Genomic DNA, 23,084 nt, shown 5'->3' on the forward strand with positions numbered 1-23,084 from the left:
TTATTTGGTTGAAAGAACTTGAAACTTTTAGGTTCGGAGCTTTAAGCTTTTGATTGAACGCTCCTACTAGTACCATTAGCTTTTAGAGAAAAAAATGACCATTTTAACCTTCAAAGATAATGACTATTTTAGGGATAGTCATTTTTCCCCTAAAAATTTGTAGCTAACAGTCACCAGCTACAACTACCAGCTTTCAGCCATCAGCTTCCAACTAACAATCACCCGCTACTTTTGCCAAACATACTCAATTAGTTTTGTAAATCAATTAAATTAAATATAAGGGGTGGTTAGTGTACTTTTTCTTCTATAAAAGCCCTTCACTTCCCCTCACACAACTACTTTTACCCACGTAAGCAACAACTTAAACCAAACCATGGGTAGTTATACTTATTCACACGAAACAAGATCTACCTTTTCCGAAACCAATTTTCAAGAAAACCAACACCAAAACCTCGAATTTTCAGATCAAACAACGTTTGACCACGAAACCAAATCTGGGTTCCTCAGGAAACAAGATTCTTGGCCCAAAAACAGCACACCCAGAAGGAAAAATCAAGTGTTTCTTGAAGGGTATGTAGAGACATCCGATGAAGATGAACTTGTTAGGGCTAAAAGTTTAACAGATGAAGATCTTGATGAACTTAAAGGGTGTTTGGATTTAGGGTTTGGGTTTAGTTATGATGAAATTCCGGAGCTTTGTAACACTTTGCCGGCGTTGGAGTTGTGTTATTCTATGAGTCAGAAGTTTCTTGATGATCAACAGAAGTCGCCGGTGGTTGATGAACCGGTTTCCTCCCCACCTCCGATTGCCAATTGGAAGATTTCTAGCCCTGGTAAGTATATTGTTATATTGTTCTAAAAATATAATTATTAGTTTCTCGATAAGGCACGCGTAAAACAATCTTTTGTAGAAACCGTTGCAGGTAAAGATTCGTGTGTCAGACCAAAACTGGTCTGAAACGCCCCAGACCCATGCATGCGGAGCAGAGTTGTTTCTGAGAATCCACAATTCTGGGTCTGAGGAAGTAAAATGGGCCCTAAAATTTGTCGCATCTTTAGTGTTGTGTTTAAATTTTAAAACATTATTGGGTTTAGTTGGATTAAACGAGAATTATACTAAATATAAATATAATAAGTTAGTATGTTTTAAAAACGAGGGTTATTTGTTTCGCTCTTAATCAGACTTTTAATGGTACAAATTTTTTTTTGGTTCAGCACTTAACCTAACCTGTCTGAAGTTTCCAAACAACCTTGTAGAGTTTTAATTTTTAAAATATATGTTTTATTTAATACATATAAAATGTTTTGGGCCTGATGGAAGTCATGGGACCTTGTGTGTGGGTTTGGCTTTATTATGGTTTCTTGAATTTGGTTTACTCAATTAGAGTTGTGTGTAATTGTTTGTACAATTTGTTGCAGGTGATCGTCCTGAAGATGTGAAAGCAAGACTCAAGTATTGGGCACAAGCAGTAGCTTGCACAGTTAGATTATGCAACTAAAGATTTTGTTAAATAAATCACCATATGAGAAAATCCAAGATTTGGCCTTGAGATGGATGCTTGAGTTTCTGTTGATGAGGGGTTGCAAATTCCAGAATTAGAACAAGAAAATGAAGACAAATCAAATGAGTTATGATGAATTTAACTAATAGAGCAGCTTGTATCAAGTTTTGACACAATCTCAACCAAGGCAAAATTGATTGATGGCTTGTAAATTATGGTCATTGAATAAAATCTGGAAATTGATGTTAATCTGGTTTCTGTTTTTTTTTTTCTTTTTTCTTTTCCTGTTATTGCCATATTAATGTAGAAAAGAAATACAATACAATATAAATAAATAAAGATAAAATATAAAGGGTTTGTTTATCACATTTTTAAGGATATTGTTTTGGATTATGGGATTATAGTGAAGAAGTTAATTACCAAACAAATTTTGGAAAATATATAGCAATAGAATATCCATTAGTTGTTTTTTTTAAGTCCAATAAACCTCGGTCACTCGGGTACCTTTATTGGCAAAAGGTCCCTACGTCTGCGATCACTGATAACGCTGATGACTCGGTCCGTCACTAATTTCTAATTTTAGAGGAAATCCACCATTTGAAGGCGCATGTGGTAAACCTCTTGAATCACGTATGGCATTTTATCACGAGCAAGACTTCAACCGAAAACGAGAACACTCAATACCAAAGCACTGCGACTTTGTTGTTTTTTTTTAATCAAAGAGTCATTCTCGTGAATGGTTTCTATGATATGTCTGGGGTTTTGGTCCTTTCATTTACTTTTCATAAATCAACGATTTTGTCTTCTTGTTTGTTAGAACGCGACACATTGATTATTGTAATAATTAACATATATTAAAAACGTGAAGGTTAGGTAGGACATCGATCACAATTTTAATAAAAATTATATAAGGGTGTTTGGTGTGGTGTGGTAAATGGTGTCGGCAAAGGCTTTTGCTGTGCGGCAACACCGCCGCCGACCCTAATCGGTGACCGCACACCGCTCGGGAAAAGGCAAAATTTGAAAAGGGGGGGGGGGGGAGTAACGGCTATAATGCTGTTTAAAAGAAAAAAAATTCTTTAAAAAATTAAACTATAAATACCAAACCAAACCATAACCAAATACCTTCAAATTTATACCCCAACCAAACCAAAAAAATACCACCAATTCTTCCCAACCATTTACAAAACAAAATGGCGGATGAACTCCCGTTATGGTTCCCACCCATGAGTAGCGACGATTCATCCGATAGTAGCACTCTTTTTTTTTTCAAAATCTCATCGAAGAAGCTGAACTTCAAGACACAGACACATCTAACCGAAGGAGATATATTAAACGTCAACGTGAGGAGGGGCATGAGACACTCATGGCGGATTATTTTGTCGAAGACCCGAAGTACAACGAAGATATTTTTCGGCATAGGTTCCGTATGTCGAAACGTTTGTTTCTAAAAATTGTGGCCGACTTGGAAGAGAACGACTCGTGGTTTCAAGAGGCCCTCAATGCACGAGGTAGGAAGGGCTTTACGCCGTTGCAAAAGGTGACACCGGCTATTAAAGAGCTCGCAATTGGTAACACTCCAGACGAGAACGACGAGTACTTGCATATGGCCGAAAGAACTTCCGAGACGATTCAAGTGAGTCCTATGAAGCAAGTGTCTGTCTATTCAATTGAGAGGAATAGTTGCATTGTTTAAATCATAATCAGGGTTCTCAAAACAAGGATCGTTCTAATAGATTAAAGAGAATAAACCATTTTTTACCCATAGTATACGGGTCGTATAATATTATACGGCCCGTATACAATCATCGTATACATTGTACACGATCTGGTAAATTTTTTTCACATGTTGTATATGGTCGTATAATAGTATACGAGACCCGTATTCATAAGGTAAAAATGATCTGGTAACTTTTTTTCACATGGTGTATACGCGCCGAATAATAGTATACGGCCCGTATTCTTAGGGTAAAAAATGGTTTATTCTCTTTAATCTATTAGAACGATCCAAAAAACGAAGAACAAAGCCTATTTCAAAACACATGTAGATGAAGTCAAATGTGATCAAACTTAGACATCAGACGTAATTCTTGAAGCAAATATGTGGTTCCCAATTGGTTATAGAAACCACTAACAGACATGTCGTGCATTGTTTAAATCAGAATCAGGTTCTCAAAACAAGGATCGTTCTAATAGATTAAAGAGAATAAACCAAGTACAAATCATGTGCTTTCTGAATCTGAATCTGAATGTTAACTTTGACTCATAGACCCTTGAATCCCAACGCTTCTCTAAAAAAATTTGTTTCTTTCCTTTTCATGAGGTAAAACCGGTTTTAACATCAAGGGTTGTTTTTTACCCTGTGTGAGCATTGGAAGCCCGACAAACAGTCTTGCAATTACGTCTTAAATCAAGATCGCATTGTTAATTTTAATGATGATTCGAAACATTCCGAATAACTAGCAGAAGAACCCGACACGTCTTCTATGATGATTCGAAACATTAACGAACCACAATGGACTCAGACTCATACTACCCACCCTCCCCTGAGGAAAAGTTTTCCCGACGACTCAAGATAAAGCAGTTGGTTTGTGTTCATATCAGCGTTGTTTATCACCCTGTGTGAGCATTGGAAGCCCGACCACTAGCAGAAGAACCCGACACGTCTTCTATGATGATTTGAAACATTCACGAACCACAATGGATTCAGACTCATTGTTGCGAATTTGGTTTCTTCGGTACAGGCTGATCAAGCGTCCGGAGAAGAGTATGTTGATATAGGAGAGTTGATGCAATTTTCCAACTCATCTTTAGTGGTTTCTGTAAGGATGCATTTCACGGTAAACGATGCAGCTGATGAAACCGAAGCTGTTATTTCGGTTGTTCAGTACTTCCGAGACGATTCAAGTGAGTCCTATGAAGCAAGTGTCTGTCTATTCAATTGAGAGGAAATCATTGCATTACATCCCCGTTGAAAACAAGTGGTTGTAATGACGGGACCCTTGATTTGAAACGAAATCGTTTGTGACTATGGGAAACACAAGTTTCCTTCAAACATTCTAAACCCTACCTGGAAACAAACCAACAAAATCCTGATAGTGAAAAACATCAGCAACCATTTTTTTCTTTTCCTTCAATTTCGAGAACATTCTCCCTGTGTATGTGCTGTAGAAACAGGTGATGAATTTGTGTACACAACTGAACGTTCATTACTGATCTGGAATTGGAGAATCGTTGTGTATTTGCGTACTCTGGAATTGGAGAACCGTTGTTTATCTGAATCAGGTTCTCAAACAAACACTACTAAAGATGAGTTGGTATTGAACCAACATTCCTTCAAACATTCTAAACCCTTCCTGGAAACCAGTGTATGTGCTTGTGCTGTAGAAACTGATGGTGAATTTACGTACACAACTGAATTTTAGGTTCAGTTCACGAAAAGTTTCTTATGAAATGTACGTGACAAAACAAGGATGTTGGGAATTAAACGCATGTACGTGACAAAACAAGGATCGTTCTAATAGATTAAAGAGAATAAACCAAGTATAAATCATGTGCTTTCTGAATCTGAATCTAAATGTTAACTTTGACTCATAAACCCTTGAATCCCAACGCTTCTCTAAAAAAATTTGTTTCTTTCCTTTTCATGAGGTAAAACCGGTTTCAACATCAAGGGTTTTTTTTCACCCTGTGTGAGCAATGGAAGCCCGACAAACTGTGACACCTGTGTCACTTCAACCATCAAACAAATGCCAAACCAATGAAATATTGTATATCACACTTGGGATTTGTAAAAATATGTGTATCGTTTGCACATATTCACTCTTATTCGATTTCAAGCTTTAAATCACTTTCTAGAGGGTTATATGCGCTTTGATGCGTAAATATAACCAGTTTAATGCAACAAACACTCCGGAACAGTGAAATAGGCTTAACATACCATAAATAACCTATACATAACTTAGAAATAGGTTTTGGATGGTTTGGTGTGTTGAAATCAAGTTTGTTCGATCGCAGGGACTATTTGTGTCAAACTGCGAAACTATACCGATTTGTTTAGTAACGAACACTCCGGAACTTGATCATAAGTTAAACATACCCTAAATAACCTTTACATAGCTTAGAAATAGGCTTTGAGGGGTTTGGTATGCTAAAATAAACTTTATTGATCAATAGGGACTAAAAGCGTCAAAAAGTGCACAAGTTTGCATTTTCGCGCATATCTTACGTTCTGAATATATCCGGACATCCAAAAATTTATGTAAGCATTAAAATATTTTATTTTAGTGTTTGGCATGAGAAAAATCCATTCGTCGCGCAATTTGGATCGTCTTTCGCGCTTATGCGCATTCCGTCGTAATTAAGCGAACATCGCGATCGTACGACCAAACAAACCGACATCCGGCATATTTTTGAGCATGTTTCATGTCCACAATGTTTAGGTATCATTTTAGGGCCTTAAAGTTGGCTTAACGGGCCTTAAACGTGTCGAAAATGGACTGAAACATGTGCAGGGACCTATTCTGCCATTTCAGAAGGGGGGCTTGGCGTAGCGCGAGGGTACCTTGGCGTACGGCGAGGCCCCTATCTGGGAAAAAAACGTTTTCCAGCTATTTCCAGCTGTTAAACACCCAAAACCCATTTGCAAATGGTATTTTTCAAACCATGGACTCATTCTATGGGCTCTAATGGTTTCTCAAAACAAGGGGCACACATGGAGGGCTAGGATCGAAGCTCGTTTCCCGATGAACGATCCTAACGGTTGTGCCATGCCTATAAATACCCCACCCAACTTCATTCAAAACCCACTTGATTCTGAGATTTTCTCTAAGTTGGAGTGATTAACACTTCATACCTGAGAAATACTCGGAAATCAATCTTGCGGGGACCTTCTGTAAGTATTCTTTCGCGTTTTCCATTCGTTTTAGCGTCAAAGTCAAACTGTGTTTGACTTTCTGCATTGACCAGTTTATGGTCAACGCGAAGTTCGTTTGAACTTCATAACGTGAGTGTAATCACGATGGTTATAGTCCTTAGTGACTATACCTACTGATTACCACGTTATCTAGGCTCAGTGACGAGTCGTAGTTTCGGCCAAAATACGTTTTCTTGCGTATTTTGTAACCAAACTACTCTAGGGTATTAAAACCGTTTGTTTTGATACCAAACCTGTTTTCTAACTTAACTAAACATGTTTTAGCATGTTTAGCTCGTCACTTTTTAGTTTAGTACTTGTGTAGAGTCGTAAGTCAAGCGGACTAAACACCCGCTTAGACTTTCGAACACGACCCGTTTGGTTGATCTTTAGGATCCGACCAAACATTTTTAGTGACCATAGTTGCATAGGGAATAACCTTCCGAGGTTATACCTTATGGTCACCTAGTTTAAGTAGTTGTATGATAAGTAGCTTATATGCCTTAGGTAAATTACCAAAATACCCTTTTCATACATAATTGGTAATTAAGCATATGTAACCTAAATTTTTGTCACATAACTGATTATATAGCATATTTAAACATGTTTTGGCATATAATACTTGTCATAGGGCTAGTTAGATGTCTCGAATGCGCATTGCGCGCGTGACGCGTTAAAGTAGCGTAAGCTACCTTAATGGATCATAATGGGTCGAAAGCACTTAGGATAGGTTTCATTTTAGTATGTAGGCCTTGTTAGACCATATCATATGAGTTCCCACGCTCATTTGGTTCACGAGACCTCATACTATCTGATCTCCCGATTTAGGTCTGGTTTATTTATGTAGTTATCAATACTAGGTGCCGTTTGATTCCGGGACTCCTCTAGCTTGCTTGGTAGTTGTTCAAGACTTCTAAGCACTCTCATGTGAGTACATAGTCCCCTCTTTTACTGTTTTTAATGTTTTGGGGTGAAGCATGTGTACCTATCTGTTATTTTCATGATTTCAAAGTATAATTGATTATACATGTTAATACTTATCTTTTGACAAACTGAATGATTATTTATGGTTTAAACACTGATTTTCAAAGATTACAAAATTAATTGTTGGAATAGTACTTATTTTTGTTCACCAGACCGGTTGGTAGTATGATATAGCGCTATAGGATTTGACACCCCATTCCTGTTGTCATGGAATGTCTGAAACCAATTTGTTGCTCCATCCAAATAAGGATTGCCTTTGTGGTATTTCTATAGTCTCAAAGGTGTATTTTGATGCACTAGGTCTGAATGAATTCATAAATCACATTATTTTTGTATATTGAGTTATACTCCCAAAAGTATAGTTTGATATGCTCTCATATGGGATATTGTACAAAAACCAACATATATTTTGTTATTCATTAAAACATAGTTTGATATGTTATTCTCATAATCCAAAGCATAGTTTTAATATGTTATTTTCAAACCAAAACATAGTTTAATATGTTATTTGTAAATCCAAAGTATACTTTTGATATACTACTGAAAACTTATTCATTTTACCAATTAAAGTATGGTTAATATACTATTTACTTAATGACTGGCTTTTGGTTAGTGTTTAGATAACGGGACGGGTGTAACGTGATGAAAGCATGGTAGATACGCCGCTGGTACTTCTTATATATAAGTGTTTTCATCAATTTACATACCGTGGCGTTATTTAGTACACTTGGGTTAACGGTTTTGAAACTAAAATATATTTTAATATATTACTTATTCGACTTTCTTAAAACCAAAGTATACTTTTATATATACTATGAATCTTTTTATCAAAATATTGTTTTTCAAACAATATATTTTTATACCAACTTATTCTATTTACTTATTCAATTTCCTATGTATTATTATTTTATATCATCTGATTTCTTACAAATGATTTATAAAAGAAAACCTTTTTCAAGGATCATGACTACTTTTCTTAAAACATTCTCTTTAAACTTATAAGTCATGAATCCTAAATACAATAAAACCTATGTATCTCACAGGCATTTTTATGCTGACGTACCTATTTTTACACATGTTTCAGGTACTGATTGTGATGATTGATGATATATGCTACACTTAGGATGGACTCGTGCCTTAGCGACTATAAAACTTGAAAGATAATAGTTGTACTTATTTGATTGTATTAAAACAATGAGTTCATTTATTCAATAAAACAAAATTATTTATTCCATGGTTGTGAAACAATGATTCTGTTACAACACTCCCCGACGTTTCCGCCACGTTTTGTTGTTTTACGTGATCGGGGTGTGACAGAAAAGTTGGTATCAGAGCCAATGGTTATAGGGAATTAGGTTATTAGTAATGCTTTGACCTAGACTATAACCTTCCTAGGACCCTAACACAAGTTATCTTGTGTTTAGTTTTAAAACAATATCGTCACTTATTCTTAGGTGGCAACCACAATAAGAACACAAATTTCTATCCCGCTTTGAAAACTAATCATCTGTTCTAGGATGATTTATTATATGGTTTTGAACCCTTTAAGTTTTCAAAATCCCGTCAAAGTTTGGTCTAAATAATGTGAACACGTGCAAACTGGAAGGGTGGATGCCTGTACCCTGAGTTTTCTGTCTAAGGCTAGAGTGTTCGTACAAATCCGCAGTATCGGACCAGTCACTCTTACCTGGAAACTCTTGGGGTGAGTGTCCACTTATAGGCGAGCATGTCTTCGTGATACATTATTTTTGACCTATTTACTTTGATTAATCATCGTGGGTCGTTTGTTGCTTTGTAGTAACAAACAAATGACCACCATCTTTACTTTCATCAGATTTGTTTCATCTCATTCTTTTCGTCTAATCCTCTCACTTGTTTTCCTTCCTGTTTCCCTTTTAGAATGCCTCCTCGACGCGAAAATCCGCTCTCAAATGCCGAAATGGCAGATATTCTGGCACAGCACATGGCTGCCGCACTCCCAAACATTATAGCTCAAGTGAACCACGCCAATAACAACCAGAATGCTCCCTTCAATTTCAAAAGTTTCAATTCAGCTAACCCCCTCAAGTTTAGCGGTTCTGAAGGAGCAACTGGGCTCCTACAGTGGTTCGAAAGCATTGAGAGTACATTTCGTCATGTTCAATGTCCAGACAATCAGAAAGTCGAATTTGCATCCAGTGTGTTTCAGAAGAGGGCTCTCACATGGTGGAACGGAATTATGAGGGACCGTGGTGCTGAGGTCGCATTAGCACAAACTTGGGCTGAGCTTAGGGCTCTTATGATGGGGGAGTTTTGTCCTCGTCATGAATTGGGGGCTTTAGAAAGGGAATTTGATGACCTGAAGCAAGACAGCGGTGAGCATCGCGCCTATACTGACCGCTATGAGGAATTGAGCCTGCTATGTCCTGCTATGGTTACACCTGTGGATAAGGCGATTAAGAAATATATTGATGGTCTTCCTGACCTAGTTCAGGATATTGTTACTGGTAGCAACCCTACTACTGTCAGACAAGCCATTGAATCGTCTGCCACCTTAACTGAATCCCACATCAGGAAGAAAAAGCTTTTTCAAAAAGGCGACCCAAGACCATCCGACAAGACTGCTCCAGTTGAGCCGAAGGAAAAGCAGGTTGAAGGATCCAAGAAGAAGAAGCGTAAGGCTTCTCAAAAGTACGCCATCACTGCTCAAGAGAAACATGTTGCACCAAACCAGCCAGCACAACCTCGTAAAAGGCAAAACTATGTTGGTACCGCACCTTTGTGCAACAAGTGCAACCGTCATCATCTGGAGCAGGAGCAGTGTCACAAATGTACCCACTGTGGGCGGTTGGGACATTTGATCAATGTCTGCCGTTATGCAAATCAAGCTGCTGCAAACCCTGCTGCTGCTCAAGCACGGTTCCCACCAGGGTCATGTTATAATTGTGGTGACCTTACTCACTACAGAAACAATTGCCAAAACTTGTTAACATACCTCCAGCGCGTGGACGAGCATTTAACATCAATGAGGCAAACGTAAACAATGATGCAGCAGTGAACAATTAGTGTTTTGTGATTTCCTCTGGTTATTATCCTTTTGACATTTAAAGACAAGTCAGTTGTTATATAAATAAAAATTCGTCGTTTTTATTTTTAACTGATGCAATTGTATGAATGTTTGATGCAACCTTATGATGTCAACACAAAGACAAACTACTCGTGTGGTTCTGTCATTATTATGATCACTTGTGATCTCCCCAAGAACCTTTAACGCTCGTTTCTTTTAAGAAACAAAGCCAAACTCCTGTTGAAGATCCTTCTATCCCCATAGATAGATTCTTAATGATTAAAGTGCCAAATAAAATCCACGGATTGGATTTCCTGGTGTGCTTTAATTATCCGTGTTCAAAGATAACAAATTAAAGATCAAGTTAACTAATTATGTGATTATGTGCTTCTGTGTTCCCTTTTATGTTTTGTGTGATCCATCCAAATCCTCGTAGAATCTTCCATATCTCATATGAGGGATTCATAGTAGGATATCCAAAATTACTATCTTAAATCCTTAATGGACTTCTACGTTGTAGTAAAGTCCCTTGGGTTTTAAAGTACTATTCTATATTGGGCCCCTTGAGTGGTCTAGTTAAACAGATTGATTTGAGAATCTGGTTAGGAATATCATGTGATGATATAATTGAAAAGATCCCTTTAAGTGGTCTATTTAAGAAGATCGTATGACGGTCTAGTTAAGAAGATCATGTGTTGATCTAGTTAAAAAGATCGTTCGTTGATCTAGTTAAAAAGATCCCTTGGTGGTCTAGACAAGTCGCTTCATGTTTATTCAATTGATTTTTCCCCTACGCATTATGAAATGCACTGTGCGGACTGTGCAAGGAATTACGTAATTATGGAGGCCTACATAATTATGGAATTCAGTGCACAGAAACCACAGGAAGTTTTGTCATGTGTTAAGACCTATAGTGACAAGAATAATGATACAGGAGAAGTCTTGGACTTTGACCGATGTCATTTTATCTTACACTCCCCAATTCTGATTTCAAGCACACACAAGTTTCCTATGATACGTCTTCATGAGAAACGTTCTTCTGTCCATAGTTCGAAACTCCATGTTTTGTTACTACAAGGACTCCACTTTGAGGGTTAACAATTTCGCTAAAAATCCTAACATGGCCCAGAGTTTTACTTAGGGTTCAATGGATTTATTTGAAAGCGAAACCGTCACAGTTGTCTTCACAAGTTTCCCCTAAAATTAAATTTCGGGACGAAATTTCCTAAAGTAGGGGAGACTGTGACACCTGTATCACTTCAACCATCAAACAAATGCCAAACCAATGAAATATTGTATATCATACTTGGGATTTGTAAAAATATGTGTATCGTTTGCACATATCCACTCTTATTCGATTTCAAGCTTTAAATCGCTTTCTGGAGGGTTATATGCGCTCTGATGCGTAAATATAACCAGTTTAATGCAACAAACACTTCGGAATAGTGAAATAGGCTTAACATACCTTAAATAACCTATACATAACTTAGAAATAAGTTTTGGATGGTGTGGTGTGTTGAAATCAAGTTTGTTCGATCGCATGGACTATTTGTGTCAAACTGCGAAACTATATCGATTTGTGTAGTAACGAACACTCCGGAACTTGATCATAAGTTAAACATACCCTAAATAACCTTTACATAGCTTAGAAATAGGCTTTGAGGGGTTCGGTATGCTAAAATAAACTTTATTGATCAATAGGGACTAAAAGCGTCAAAAAGTGCACAAGTTTGCATTTTCGCGCATATCTTACGTTCTGAATATATCCGGACATCCAAAAATTTATGTAAGCATTAAAATATTTTATTTTAGTGTTTGGCATGAGAAAAATCCATTCGTCGCGCAATTTGGATCGTCTTTCGCGCTTATGCGCATTCCGTCGTAATTAAGCGAACACTAACTAGTCCGAATGTCGAGTCAAACTTGCTTAGAAAAAGTCAACAGAATGCTATTTTGCGATTTTATGCATAATCAGTAATGTAGATGGCGTGTAACCTGTTTTAACACTCATATAACATGATAATAAGTATATTAACTAGTCTAAGCTTGTTTGATCCGACCATTTACTGTTTTGACCCGGTTCGGAACCGAAAGTCGCAAAACTTTGACTTTTGCTTTGACTTCAGTTCTGACCCGTTATGGTATAATTTAGATATGCCTTAGGACTCTCTTAGGACCAGGTACATGATGGTATAACCCTCTGTGACCGGTTCGTTGTTTGTCCGAGTCTTTAGCAGATTTCCGTTAAATGCTTAAAAGTTGACCGTAACGCCCTTGTCACTTTAAAACGAGAATTTTGGACATGTGAAAGGACAATAATCTTAGTTACTGGTTTCTAAGCATGTCCCTAAAATTTCACGTCAATCCGAGGTCTAGAATGGGAGTTATGCTAAATAGCGCAATTACGAAAACTTTAGTAATTAAATGACGCAATTAGCATAACGCCTATCTAAACCCAGATTTCGACACCAAACCTTTTACACACTGGTGTAAAATAATATTTTGGAATTTTTAAAGATTTTTAATGATTTTTAACCTGCTCATAACCTGCGGTTATGGCATCGGTTCGGTAAATTCCGAATATACCCTTTTCGAGCATAACTTGAGTTCTACAAGGTCTTTTGACCCGATTCCAGTTTCTTCTGATTTTAAATAATAAATAGAGTATTTTGGACTTTATAAACTGTTCGGAAAACTCAGATTTCCTGTAGAACTCAGAAACCTCTTTTATAATCTTTAAAATGACCGAAATACCCCTACGGGGCATATATTGGATTAAAACTCGTTATGGGCATTATGGAAGGTATCCTACTGATACCACAACCTCTTTAAATCATATTAACTAAGGAAACTTGTGTAGGACTCTTACGGTTACCCGTTATGCCTTTTGCGCGCACGGTTCGGCTTATGTAACTAGTTTACATGAACTAGCTGAAACGGGTCAAACCTTACTGTTTTGACCTCAAAATCCAGACTGTGATTATATTACCCATATAAAACAAATCTTCAAACTTGTTGGGTCCGAATCACATTCCATTCCCGGTTTTCGCCTTTCACGCGATTAAACCGTAAATATCCTTTGAAACTGACCGGTCTAAGCTAAGGCTAAATTAAAGACCCGTTAGGATTCTAATAGGTTGATTTAAACCCTCGTTCCAGAATAGGAGACCAGTAAAAGAAACTTGCATTGTTTATTAAGGATTAATACTTGCTCAGGTAAATACTTTTAACTTATTTTCCGTTATACGGGCTTGGGTTACGGTATTTAAAATACCGCTTGGTCGGGCAATTGACCCCAACTCATTGGAAGTTGGGTATTATCAATGCGACCCGTTTAAAAACTCGTTTTGTTGGCTTTACGCCTTTGGGAGCTTAATGACCATGTCCCGGATATCCTTGGAATCATTTTACGAAATGGCCACGACCCCGACGCACGGGTGTAGGCCTACACCCGTAATGTGTCTATATTATTATTAAAGGTATAACCGTTGGTTTTCCCGCCACGGCTTTATGCTTTGTGGCGAGTCTATTAACCTTTAACCCGGCACGACCCGGGTGACCGAACGCATAGTAAACATGTAATTCTTTTACAAGATTTAATTATAAATTATCCCAAGTTATAAAGAGTTTGTGCCTTGTGCATTCAAATCAATTTTTATTAAACATTTTACAAAAGTGTCGGTTGAATGTATTTACCAGTGTAAACTGACGTATTTTCCCCAAAAAGATTAAATGCAGGTTCTAAGCGTAATTGGCTGGATATTTCTCCTTAGCATCAATAAAGAGTCTCGCAAGCTTAAGATGCCTACGTCTGTTGAACAATACTTATATTTTATTTTGATCCTCTGTGGATTATATTTCGACAATTGTGATACTTTGATATTACATTCAAAGGTTGAAATATATTTATCTTATTGCTTCCGCTGTGCATTTATATATTGTGTGGTTGACTATATTGTTGCCAACTACGTCACGGTAATCCCCCACCGGGCCCACCGGTGAAACACGTGGAAATCGGGGTGTGACACATTAGCTTGTGGGTGGACTGGTGTTGATGTTATCATCTTAATCCCTCAGCTGTCACAAAAGTTAGTAGTTCTGCCCCCAATAAATTGGGAACCATTATCACATATGATTTCAGAAGGAATACCAAATCTAGTTATAATATTTCTTTTAATAAAGGATATAACTTCCTTTTCTCTGACTTGGGCAAAAGCTTCAGCCTCTATCCACTTGGAGAAGTAATCAGTCATAGCGAGCATGAACACTTTCCCACCAGGTGCCTTAGGGAGCTTACCAACTATATCCATACCCCATCTCATAAATGGCCAAGAGGAGGATATAGGATGCAAAAATTCAGCCGGTTGATGAAGGATATTGCTGTGTCTTTGACAAGGATCACACTTCTTAGCATACTCCACAACATCTCTCTTCATAGTTGGCCAATAGTATCCTGTCCTCAGGATCCTTGAGAATAATGCCCTGCCCCCAGTGTGGTTTCCACAATGTCCTTCATGGAAATCCTTTAGGACTTCTTGGATTTCAGGATCCTCAATGCATCTCAAGTATGGTCCTGCAAGAGATCGTTTATACAACATATTATTCAATATTGTGAATTGAGATACCTTGATTTTGAAAGCCCTAGGGTTTTCTCCTGTAGGAATTTCTCCATGTTGTAAGTATCTCATAATTGGGAGGATCCATGATCCTGAATGGGATTGAGTATCCTCACTAGGGATAATTGCAGAATCCTCTCCTATTTCCATAGCCACATGATCCTCGATGGCAGGAGCCAGGATATGGATAATGGGGATACTTATATCCTCCGGGATCTTCAAAGCTGATCCTAGATTAGCCAATGCATCAGCTTCTGTATTTTCTTCCCTTGGTACCTGTGTCAAACTAAAGGAAACAAAAGAGAGTGCCAATTCTTTGACTATCTCCAAATATTTGGTTAGCTTTTCACCTTTAACAGTATAGGATCCATTAAAGTGATTAGTGATTAACAATGAATCTACATGTATCTCAAGATACCTGATCCTCATATGCTTAGCAATTTGCAAACCAGCTATCAAGGCTTCATATTCAGCCTCATTGTTAGTAGTTTGGAACTCACAAGCTATAGAGTGAGGTATTATGTCCCCCTGTGGCGATTTTAGTAGTATTCCAAGCCCTGTTCCTTTGACATTAGAGGATCCATCTGTATAGAGTATCCAAGGATCCTCAGTCTCCTCTAGCTGTTGGACTTCTAATTCTGCTTCCTTTTGCAAGTCACTACTGAAATCTGCCACAAAGTCAGCTAAGGCTTGGGAATTAATGGCTGTCCTAGGCTCATATCTTATATCATAAGCACTAAGCTTCACTGCCCACTTAGCCATCCTTCCTGACATTTCAGGTTTCCTGAGAACATTCTTAATTGGAAAATTAGTTTTAACAATAATGGCATGAGTTTCAAAATAATGTCTCAATTTAGTGGATGCCATGATTAAAGCAAGGATAAGTTTTTCTAAGTGTGAATACCTGGACTCGGCATCAAGTAAACTCTTACTTACATAATAGACAGGATGTTGTGTACCTTGGTGATCCTTGACAAGGACCGCACTTACTGCTTTTGAGGATACTGCTAGATATAAGGATAGCACATCTCCTTTTTCTGGTTTCATCAAGGCAGGAGCCGAGGACAGGTAATCCTTAAGAGCTTTGAGAGCATTTTCATGCTTCTCAGTCCACTCGAATTTCTTGTTCTTCCTTAGGATATCATAGAACTCCTTACACTTTTCTGAGGATTTGGATATGAATCTTGTTAGGACTGGATTTCTATGACTTATGATCCTTACATGTGATCCTAACCAGTGATCCTTGATTCTTTGGCAGATAGTGATCCTCAGAAGAATTCCAGGATCAGGATCACGAACCATTCTAGGGATCCTCATACTAACAGTTGTTCTCCTTGGATTTAATGTTATCTTGCAGGGATTTCAAGTAGGATCCGCTCTTAGCAACGTAAACAAGGAACTCGTCACAACAACTTTGGCATTTGCATAATCAAAGATGGACGTTGAGGATGATATGGAAACTCAGCATAACTTAAGGGCGATAATTTAGGCTAGATTTACTTCTATTCCTAAAGGGGTAACGAGCTAATAGTTAGGTTATTTACCTAAAATACGACCACTCACACTTGTATAAATAGCACTCTTCCACATTCGGAAGACACAACACATTTCTCACACGCTTTGACACACGATACTATAGTGATCCTTGTACTTAGCTCGTTACCATCCGAAGTTGTAAAAATATTATTTGATATATCGAAGCTTGGTGATCGGTAGTTGCCATCACCCGAGGTTTTTTATGCCGGAGATCATTCATTGATCAAGGGCTTTTTCCTCATATAAATCCTTGTGTCATTTGCGTATTTTACATCAAAGTGATCCTTTACTTTGTTCAACATACCAAGCATCATTCCCCGATTTCATAAGAGTTTGGTTGCATTGTCCTTGTGTGATTTTTGACCAAAACAGTTTGGCGCCCACCGTGGGGCAATTGGTGCTTCATTCATAAAAAAAGTTTTTCTGTTGGTGATCATTCCGGAGTGTTGCATGGCTTCGTCGTTGAAGAATACCTCCACAGCGATGTCGACAGTCAATTCATCTACTGGCATTCCACCTTTGCCTCCACCACCAGCTGGATCTCAGAAAAATGCTGAGAAGAGACCAACTTCTATCTCCTCTAAACCATCATCTTCTGCTCTAACTTCTTCTGTTCCCAGTACCAGTGATATATTTACTTTGATTTTGCAGATGAGGGATCGTATGCAGCAGCAGGATGAAACTAATGACAGGATCCTCAGAGAAATCGGAGATCTCAAAAGGCAAAAGAAAACGGCAGAGGATCATTCCCCACTGATGCCCAAATCTTTGAATTTTGATACTCCAATGATTACTTCTCAGCCATCAGAGGTCCCAGACATTCAATATATGGGTGGATCAAGAGGAGTGCATTTCGGCCCGGCAACAATGACTCAGGCATCGGGATCATATTTCCAACCGGCGGGATCCTACACCCATCATTTGGGATCCTTCATGAGCTTAGGATCCTCCTTTGTTCCAGGATCATCCCAGGTTCAAGGATCCTCCTTTGTTCCAGGATCATCCCAGGTTCAAGGATCCTCCTTCGTTCCAGGATCATCCCAGGTTCAAGGATCCTCCTTTGTTCCAGGATCATCCCAGGTTCAAGGATCCTCCTTCGTCCCAGGATCATCCCAGGTTCAAGGATCCCTACAGATACCAGGATCCTTGAAGAATTTGCAAACAGGAAGTTTAGATGTCCATCAAGGAGATTTTATTCCAATGCAGACCATTGCTTCCACTGGTCCATCCATTATCCCAGAATCCCAGCAATATGGATTCACACCCAATGTTCCTAACTTGAACCCGATGGGAGGTAACACTTTTAATAATTCTCTTACCACTAACCATGGATTCATGCAGGATACAGGTATCAATCATGCTATGGCCAGAGAACTACAAAAACTGAAGGATATGATATCAAGTGTTCCAGGGGTAGTCAAACCTATCCCGGAGATTGCAGATGGAAGCCATAAGGTATCTCGTTTTGCACCACCAATTTGTGATGCTGAGATACCCAAAAGGTTCCATATCCCTACTATGAAGCTGTATGATGGTACAACGGATCCTGAGGAACACATAGCACAATACAGGGAGAGGATGGAGATCAATCCAATTCCAGAAAAGTTAAAGGAAGCATGCTTATGCAAAGGATTTGGATCCACTCTTACTGGATCAGCTCTTAAATGGCTGCTAAGTCTTCCCCCTTACTCTATTACTTCATTTGCTAATTTAGTTAATTTATTCAATAGTCAATTCTCTTGTAGTAGAAAATTTGAAAGATTGACTAGTGATTTATATAGGGTAACTCAGGGTCATAATGAATCATTAAGGGATTACATAACCAAGTTTAGTAAAGAATCCTTGGACATTCCTAACTTGGATATGGCCACAGCTGTTGAGGCCTTCAAGATGGGATTGCTTAAGGATGTATTGTTCTATGATGATCTTGTTATGACACCATGCAGGAACCTAGATGAAGTAAGAACTCGAGCACTCAGGTTCATCCGGCTAGAGGATGACAAGAGGATCCAGGAGAGACAAGCAGGATCCTCAAAGCAAGAAAAGCAAGGATCCTCTTTCAAAAGCAACAGATTCAAATCCTACAATAGGAATGACAACCAGAACGTGCATGCCGTTGACCAAGAAGACGATGATGAGGATTATCCTCCGATTTCAGAATATTGTTTTTCCGTTGATAATCATGAACTAATCCTTGCAATGCAGAATCTAGGAGAAAAAGCCAGATGGCCCAGAAAAAACGACAAACCAACTGGAACTAAAGACAAGTCAAAGTTGTGTGCATACCACGAGGATTTCGGGCATTTAACTGAAGAATGCATCGCATTAAGAAAGGAAATTGGATATCTGCTAAGCAAGGGGCATCTAAAAGAGTTGTTGGGAAGAAAAAAGCAAAGGACTCAGGATCCTGAAAGGATCCCTGAGAAAGCCCAGCTCCTCCGGCAAATGCACAAGTAATCAACTTTATTTCTGGAGGATCAGACATCTGTGGTACATCCTTTTCAGCAGCTAAAAGGCATGCAAAGGAAGCTAAAATGGATAACGGAGAAAGGCCCATTCGAACATCAAGTGTCTCGGAAGGAAAAGTTATAACCTTCGATGAGGATGATAGAATTAACATCCAGGATCCTCATCATGATAGTCTAGTCATCACTCTCTTTATCTCTAACCATTTTGTCCGCAGGATCCTTATTGACGGAGGAAGCTCAGTAAATATTATCCAGCTTGATGTTCTGAAGAAGATGGGTATCCCTGAATCAGATATCACACCAAGATCCTCCGTACTTGTGGGATTCAGTGGCGAAACTAAGAAAACCCTGGGGGACATCAAACTCCCAATTTATGTGGAAGGATTACATAATTATCAAAAATTTTGTGTTATTGACTGTTTGTCTTGTTGTAATGTTATCCTTGGCAGACCCTGGATACATGATATGAAGGCAGTCCCATCCACCTACCATCAATGTGTGAAGCTCCCTAGCCCATGGGGAATAATCAAGATCGACAGTGATCAGCAGGAGGCTAAGGATTGTTACACCTCATCAATGAAACCAGCCTCGAAGCCAAGGGAGCAATAGCAATTACAGTATCCTCCAAGGAATGTCTTGGAGGCGAGAGAACAGGATGTGGACGAAATCCTTTTGGATCCTAATGATCCTGAATCAAAAATCTATATCGGATCAGGGATCCTTGGCAAGATGAAAGAAGACATAATATCCTTCCTCAAAAGAAGAAAGTCTACCTTTGCATGGAAACACGAGGATATGACAGGTATATCTAAGGATATTATAACTCATAAACTTGGCATTGACAGGTCAATCAAACCAATCCACCAAAAGAGGAGGAAGTTTGCACCGGAAAGAAATGCCATTATCCAGGAAGAAGTAGAAAGATTACTTCGAGCAGGTATGATTAGAGAGGTAAAGTATCCAAAATGGCTAGCCAATGTGGTCGTTGTTCAAAAGAAAAACGGAAAGTGGAGGGTGTGTGTCGATTTCACTGATTTGAATAAGGCATGTCCCAAGGATCCTTTCCCATTACCCCACATTGACTCCATGGTGGATGCAACGGCGGGGCATGAACTGTTAACCTTTATGGATGCATCATCTGGATTCCAACAAATTCAGATGGAGCCATCTGACCAAGAGGATACAGCTTTTATGACCCCAACCGGTTTATATTGTTATATTGCCATGCCTTTTGGATTAAGAAATGCAGGTGCAACATATCAAAGACTCGTAAACATGATGTTCAAAGATCAAATTGGACAAACTATGGAAGTATACATAGACGATATGGTTGTAAAATCCAAGAAAGCTGAGGATCACCTAAGGGACTTGGAGGAAACATTTGATATCCTTGATAATTATAACATGAAGCTTAATCCTTCAAAATGTCACTTTGGTGTTAAAGCAGGCAAATTCTTAGGATATATGGTAACCCAGAGGGGCATTGAAGCAAGCCCGGAACAAATCAAAGCTTTGGTGAATATCAAATCCCCTGCCAACGCTAAGGATGTGCAAAGGCTAACAGGCAGGATAGCAGCTCTAAACAGATTTATATCCAAATCCTCAGAAAGATGTAAAGAATTCTATGATATCCTAAGAAAGAATAAAAAATTCAAGTGGACTGAAAAGCATGAGAATGCCTTACAAGCCCTAAAAGAATACATGTCCTCAGCACCAGCATTGATGAAACCAGAAAAAGGAGATGTGTTATCCTTATACCTTGCGGTATCCTCAAAAGCAGTAAGTGCAGTCCTTGTTAAGGATCATGAAGGTACACAGTATCCTGTCTATTATGTAAGTAAGAGTCTACTTGATGCTGAATCCAGGTATTCACACCTTGAAAAACTTATTCTTGCATTAATTATGGCATCTACTAAACTAAGACATTATTTTGAAACCCATGTTATTGTTGTTAGAACTAATTTCCCAATTAAGAATGTCCTCAGGAAACCAGAGATGTCCGGAAGAATGGCTAAGTGGGCAGTAAAGCTTAGTGCCCATGATATAAGATATGAGCCCAGAACAGCCATCAAATCCCAAGCATTAGCAGACTTTGTGGCTGATTTCAGTAGTGATCTACAAAAGGAAGCAGAATTGGAGGTCCAGCAGCTGGATGAAACTAAGGATCCTTGGATACTACATACTGATGGATCCTCAAATGTCAAAGGCACGGGGCTTGGTATACTACTAAAATCGCCACAGGGGGACATAATACCCCATTCCATAGCTTGAGAGTTCCAAGCCACTAATAATGAGGCTGAATATGAAGCCTTAATCGCTGGCTTACAAATTGCTAACCATATGGGGATCAGGTATCTTGAGGTATACGTGGATTCATTGTTAATCACTAATCACTTTAATGGATCCTATGCTGTGAAAGGTGAAAAACTAACCAAATATTTAGAGATAGTCAAAGAATTGGCACTCTCCTTTGTTTCTTTCAGTTTGACACAGGTACCAAGGGAGGAAAATACAGAAGCTGATGCATTGGCCAATCTAGGATCATCTTTGAAGATCCCAGAGGATATAAGTATCCCCATCATCCATATCCTGGCTCCTGCTATTGAAAATCAATTGGCCATGGAAATAGAAGAGGATACTGCAATGATCCCTAGTGAGGATACTCAATCTTATTCAGGATCATGGATCTCGCCAATCATGAGATATTTACAACACGGGGAGATTCCTATGGGAGAAAATCCTAGGGCTTTCAGGATTAAGGTATCTCAATTCACAATCTTGAATAACATGCTATATAAGCGATCTCTTGCAGGACCATATTTAAGATGTATCGAGGATCCTGAAGTTCAAGAAGTGTTAAAAGACTTCCATGAAGTAGATTGTGGAAACCACACTGGGGGCAGGGCATTGTTCTCAAGGATCTTAAGGACAGGATACTACTGGCCAACTATGAAAAGGGATGCTGTGGAGTATGCTAAGAAGTGTGATCCTTGTCAAAGACACAGCAATATCCTTCATCAGCCGGCCGAATTTCTACATCCTATACCATCCTCTTGGCCATTCATGAGATGGGGGATGGATATAGTTGGCAAGCTCCCTAAGGCACCTGGTGGAAAAGTATTCATGCTTGCTATGACTGACTACTTCTCCAAATGGATAGAGGCTGAAGCTTTTGCCCAAGTCAGAGAAAAGGAAGTTATATCCTTTATTAAAAGAAACATCATAACTAGATTTGGCATTCCTTCTGAAATTGTATGTGATAATGGTTCCCAATTTATTGGGAGCAGGACTACTAACTTTTGTGACAGATGGGGGATCAAGATGATAACATCAACACCAGTCCACCCACAAGCCAATGGCCAAGCAGAATCATCCAACAAGATCATTATCAACAATCTGAAGAAGAAACTTAGATCCAAGAAGGGAAAATGGGCAGAGGAATTGCCTTATGTGCTCTGGGCTGATAGGACAACCCCCAAGAATGCTACTGGTCAAACACCCTTCTCTTTGGTGTTTGGGGCAGAAGCAGTGATCCCAACAGAAATGGTGATTCCAACTGCTAGAACAAGTGCCCGTGATCCTGAGGAGAATGATGCAAACCTGGCTCAAGACTTAGATACTATTGAAGAAATCAGGGATCTGGCTAGGATAAGGATGGCTAGCTACCAACAAAGAATGGCTGGTGCTTACAACAAAAATGTCAGGATAAGGAAATTCCAAGTGGGGGATATGGTATTGAGAAAAGCATTCCAAAATACCATCAATCCTGCTGACGGGAAATTAGCACCAAAGTGGGAAGGCCCTTACTTGATTGAAGCTAAAGCAGGAAAGGGGGCATATAGATTGCTAACCATGGAAGGAAATTTGTTACCTAGAGCCTGGAATGCTGTTCACTTAAAGAAATATTTCATGTGAACAGGATACTCCTGGCACATATGATCCTTACATTGAAAGCATCCTCGAAGGATCCCGATGATGTCAATGATCCTTACTCTGGTAATATCCTACTCCTAAACT

At 38.8% G+C, this 23,084-nt stretch overlaps 1 protein-coding gene across 1 annotated transcript; it reads left to right on the forward strand.

The window, feature by feature from the left end:
* Positions 1-326: 326 nt before the first annotated feature.
* LOC110908644 lies at positions 327-1,870 on the forward strand. The gene is made up of 2 exons (XM_022153592.2): positions 327-833; positions 1,420-1,870. Exons 1-2 carry the CDS (start codon positions 374-376, stop codon positions 1,497-1,499), a joined length of 540 nt encoding a protein of 179 aa, XP_022009284.1. The 5' UTR covers positions 327-373; the 3' UTR covers positions 1,500-1,870.
* The last annotated feature ends 21,214 nt before the right edge of the window (positions 1,871-23,084 follow it).

The sequence above is a fragment of the Helianthus annuus genome, chromosome 14 (genome assembly GCF_002127325.2).
Source record: "Helianthus annuus cultivar XRQ/B chromosome 14, HanXRQr2.0-SUNRISE, whole genome shotgun sequence".
NCBI classification, from domain to species: domain Eukaryota; kingdom Viridiplantae; phylum Streptophyta; class Magnoliopsida; order Asterales; family Asteraceae; genus Helianthus; species Helianthus annuus.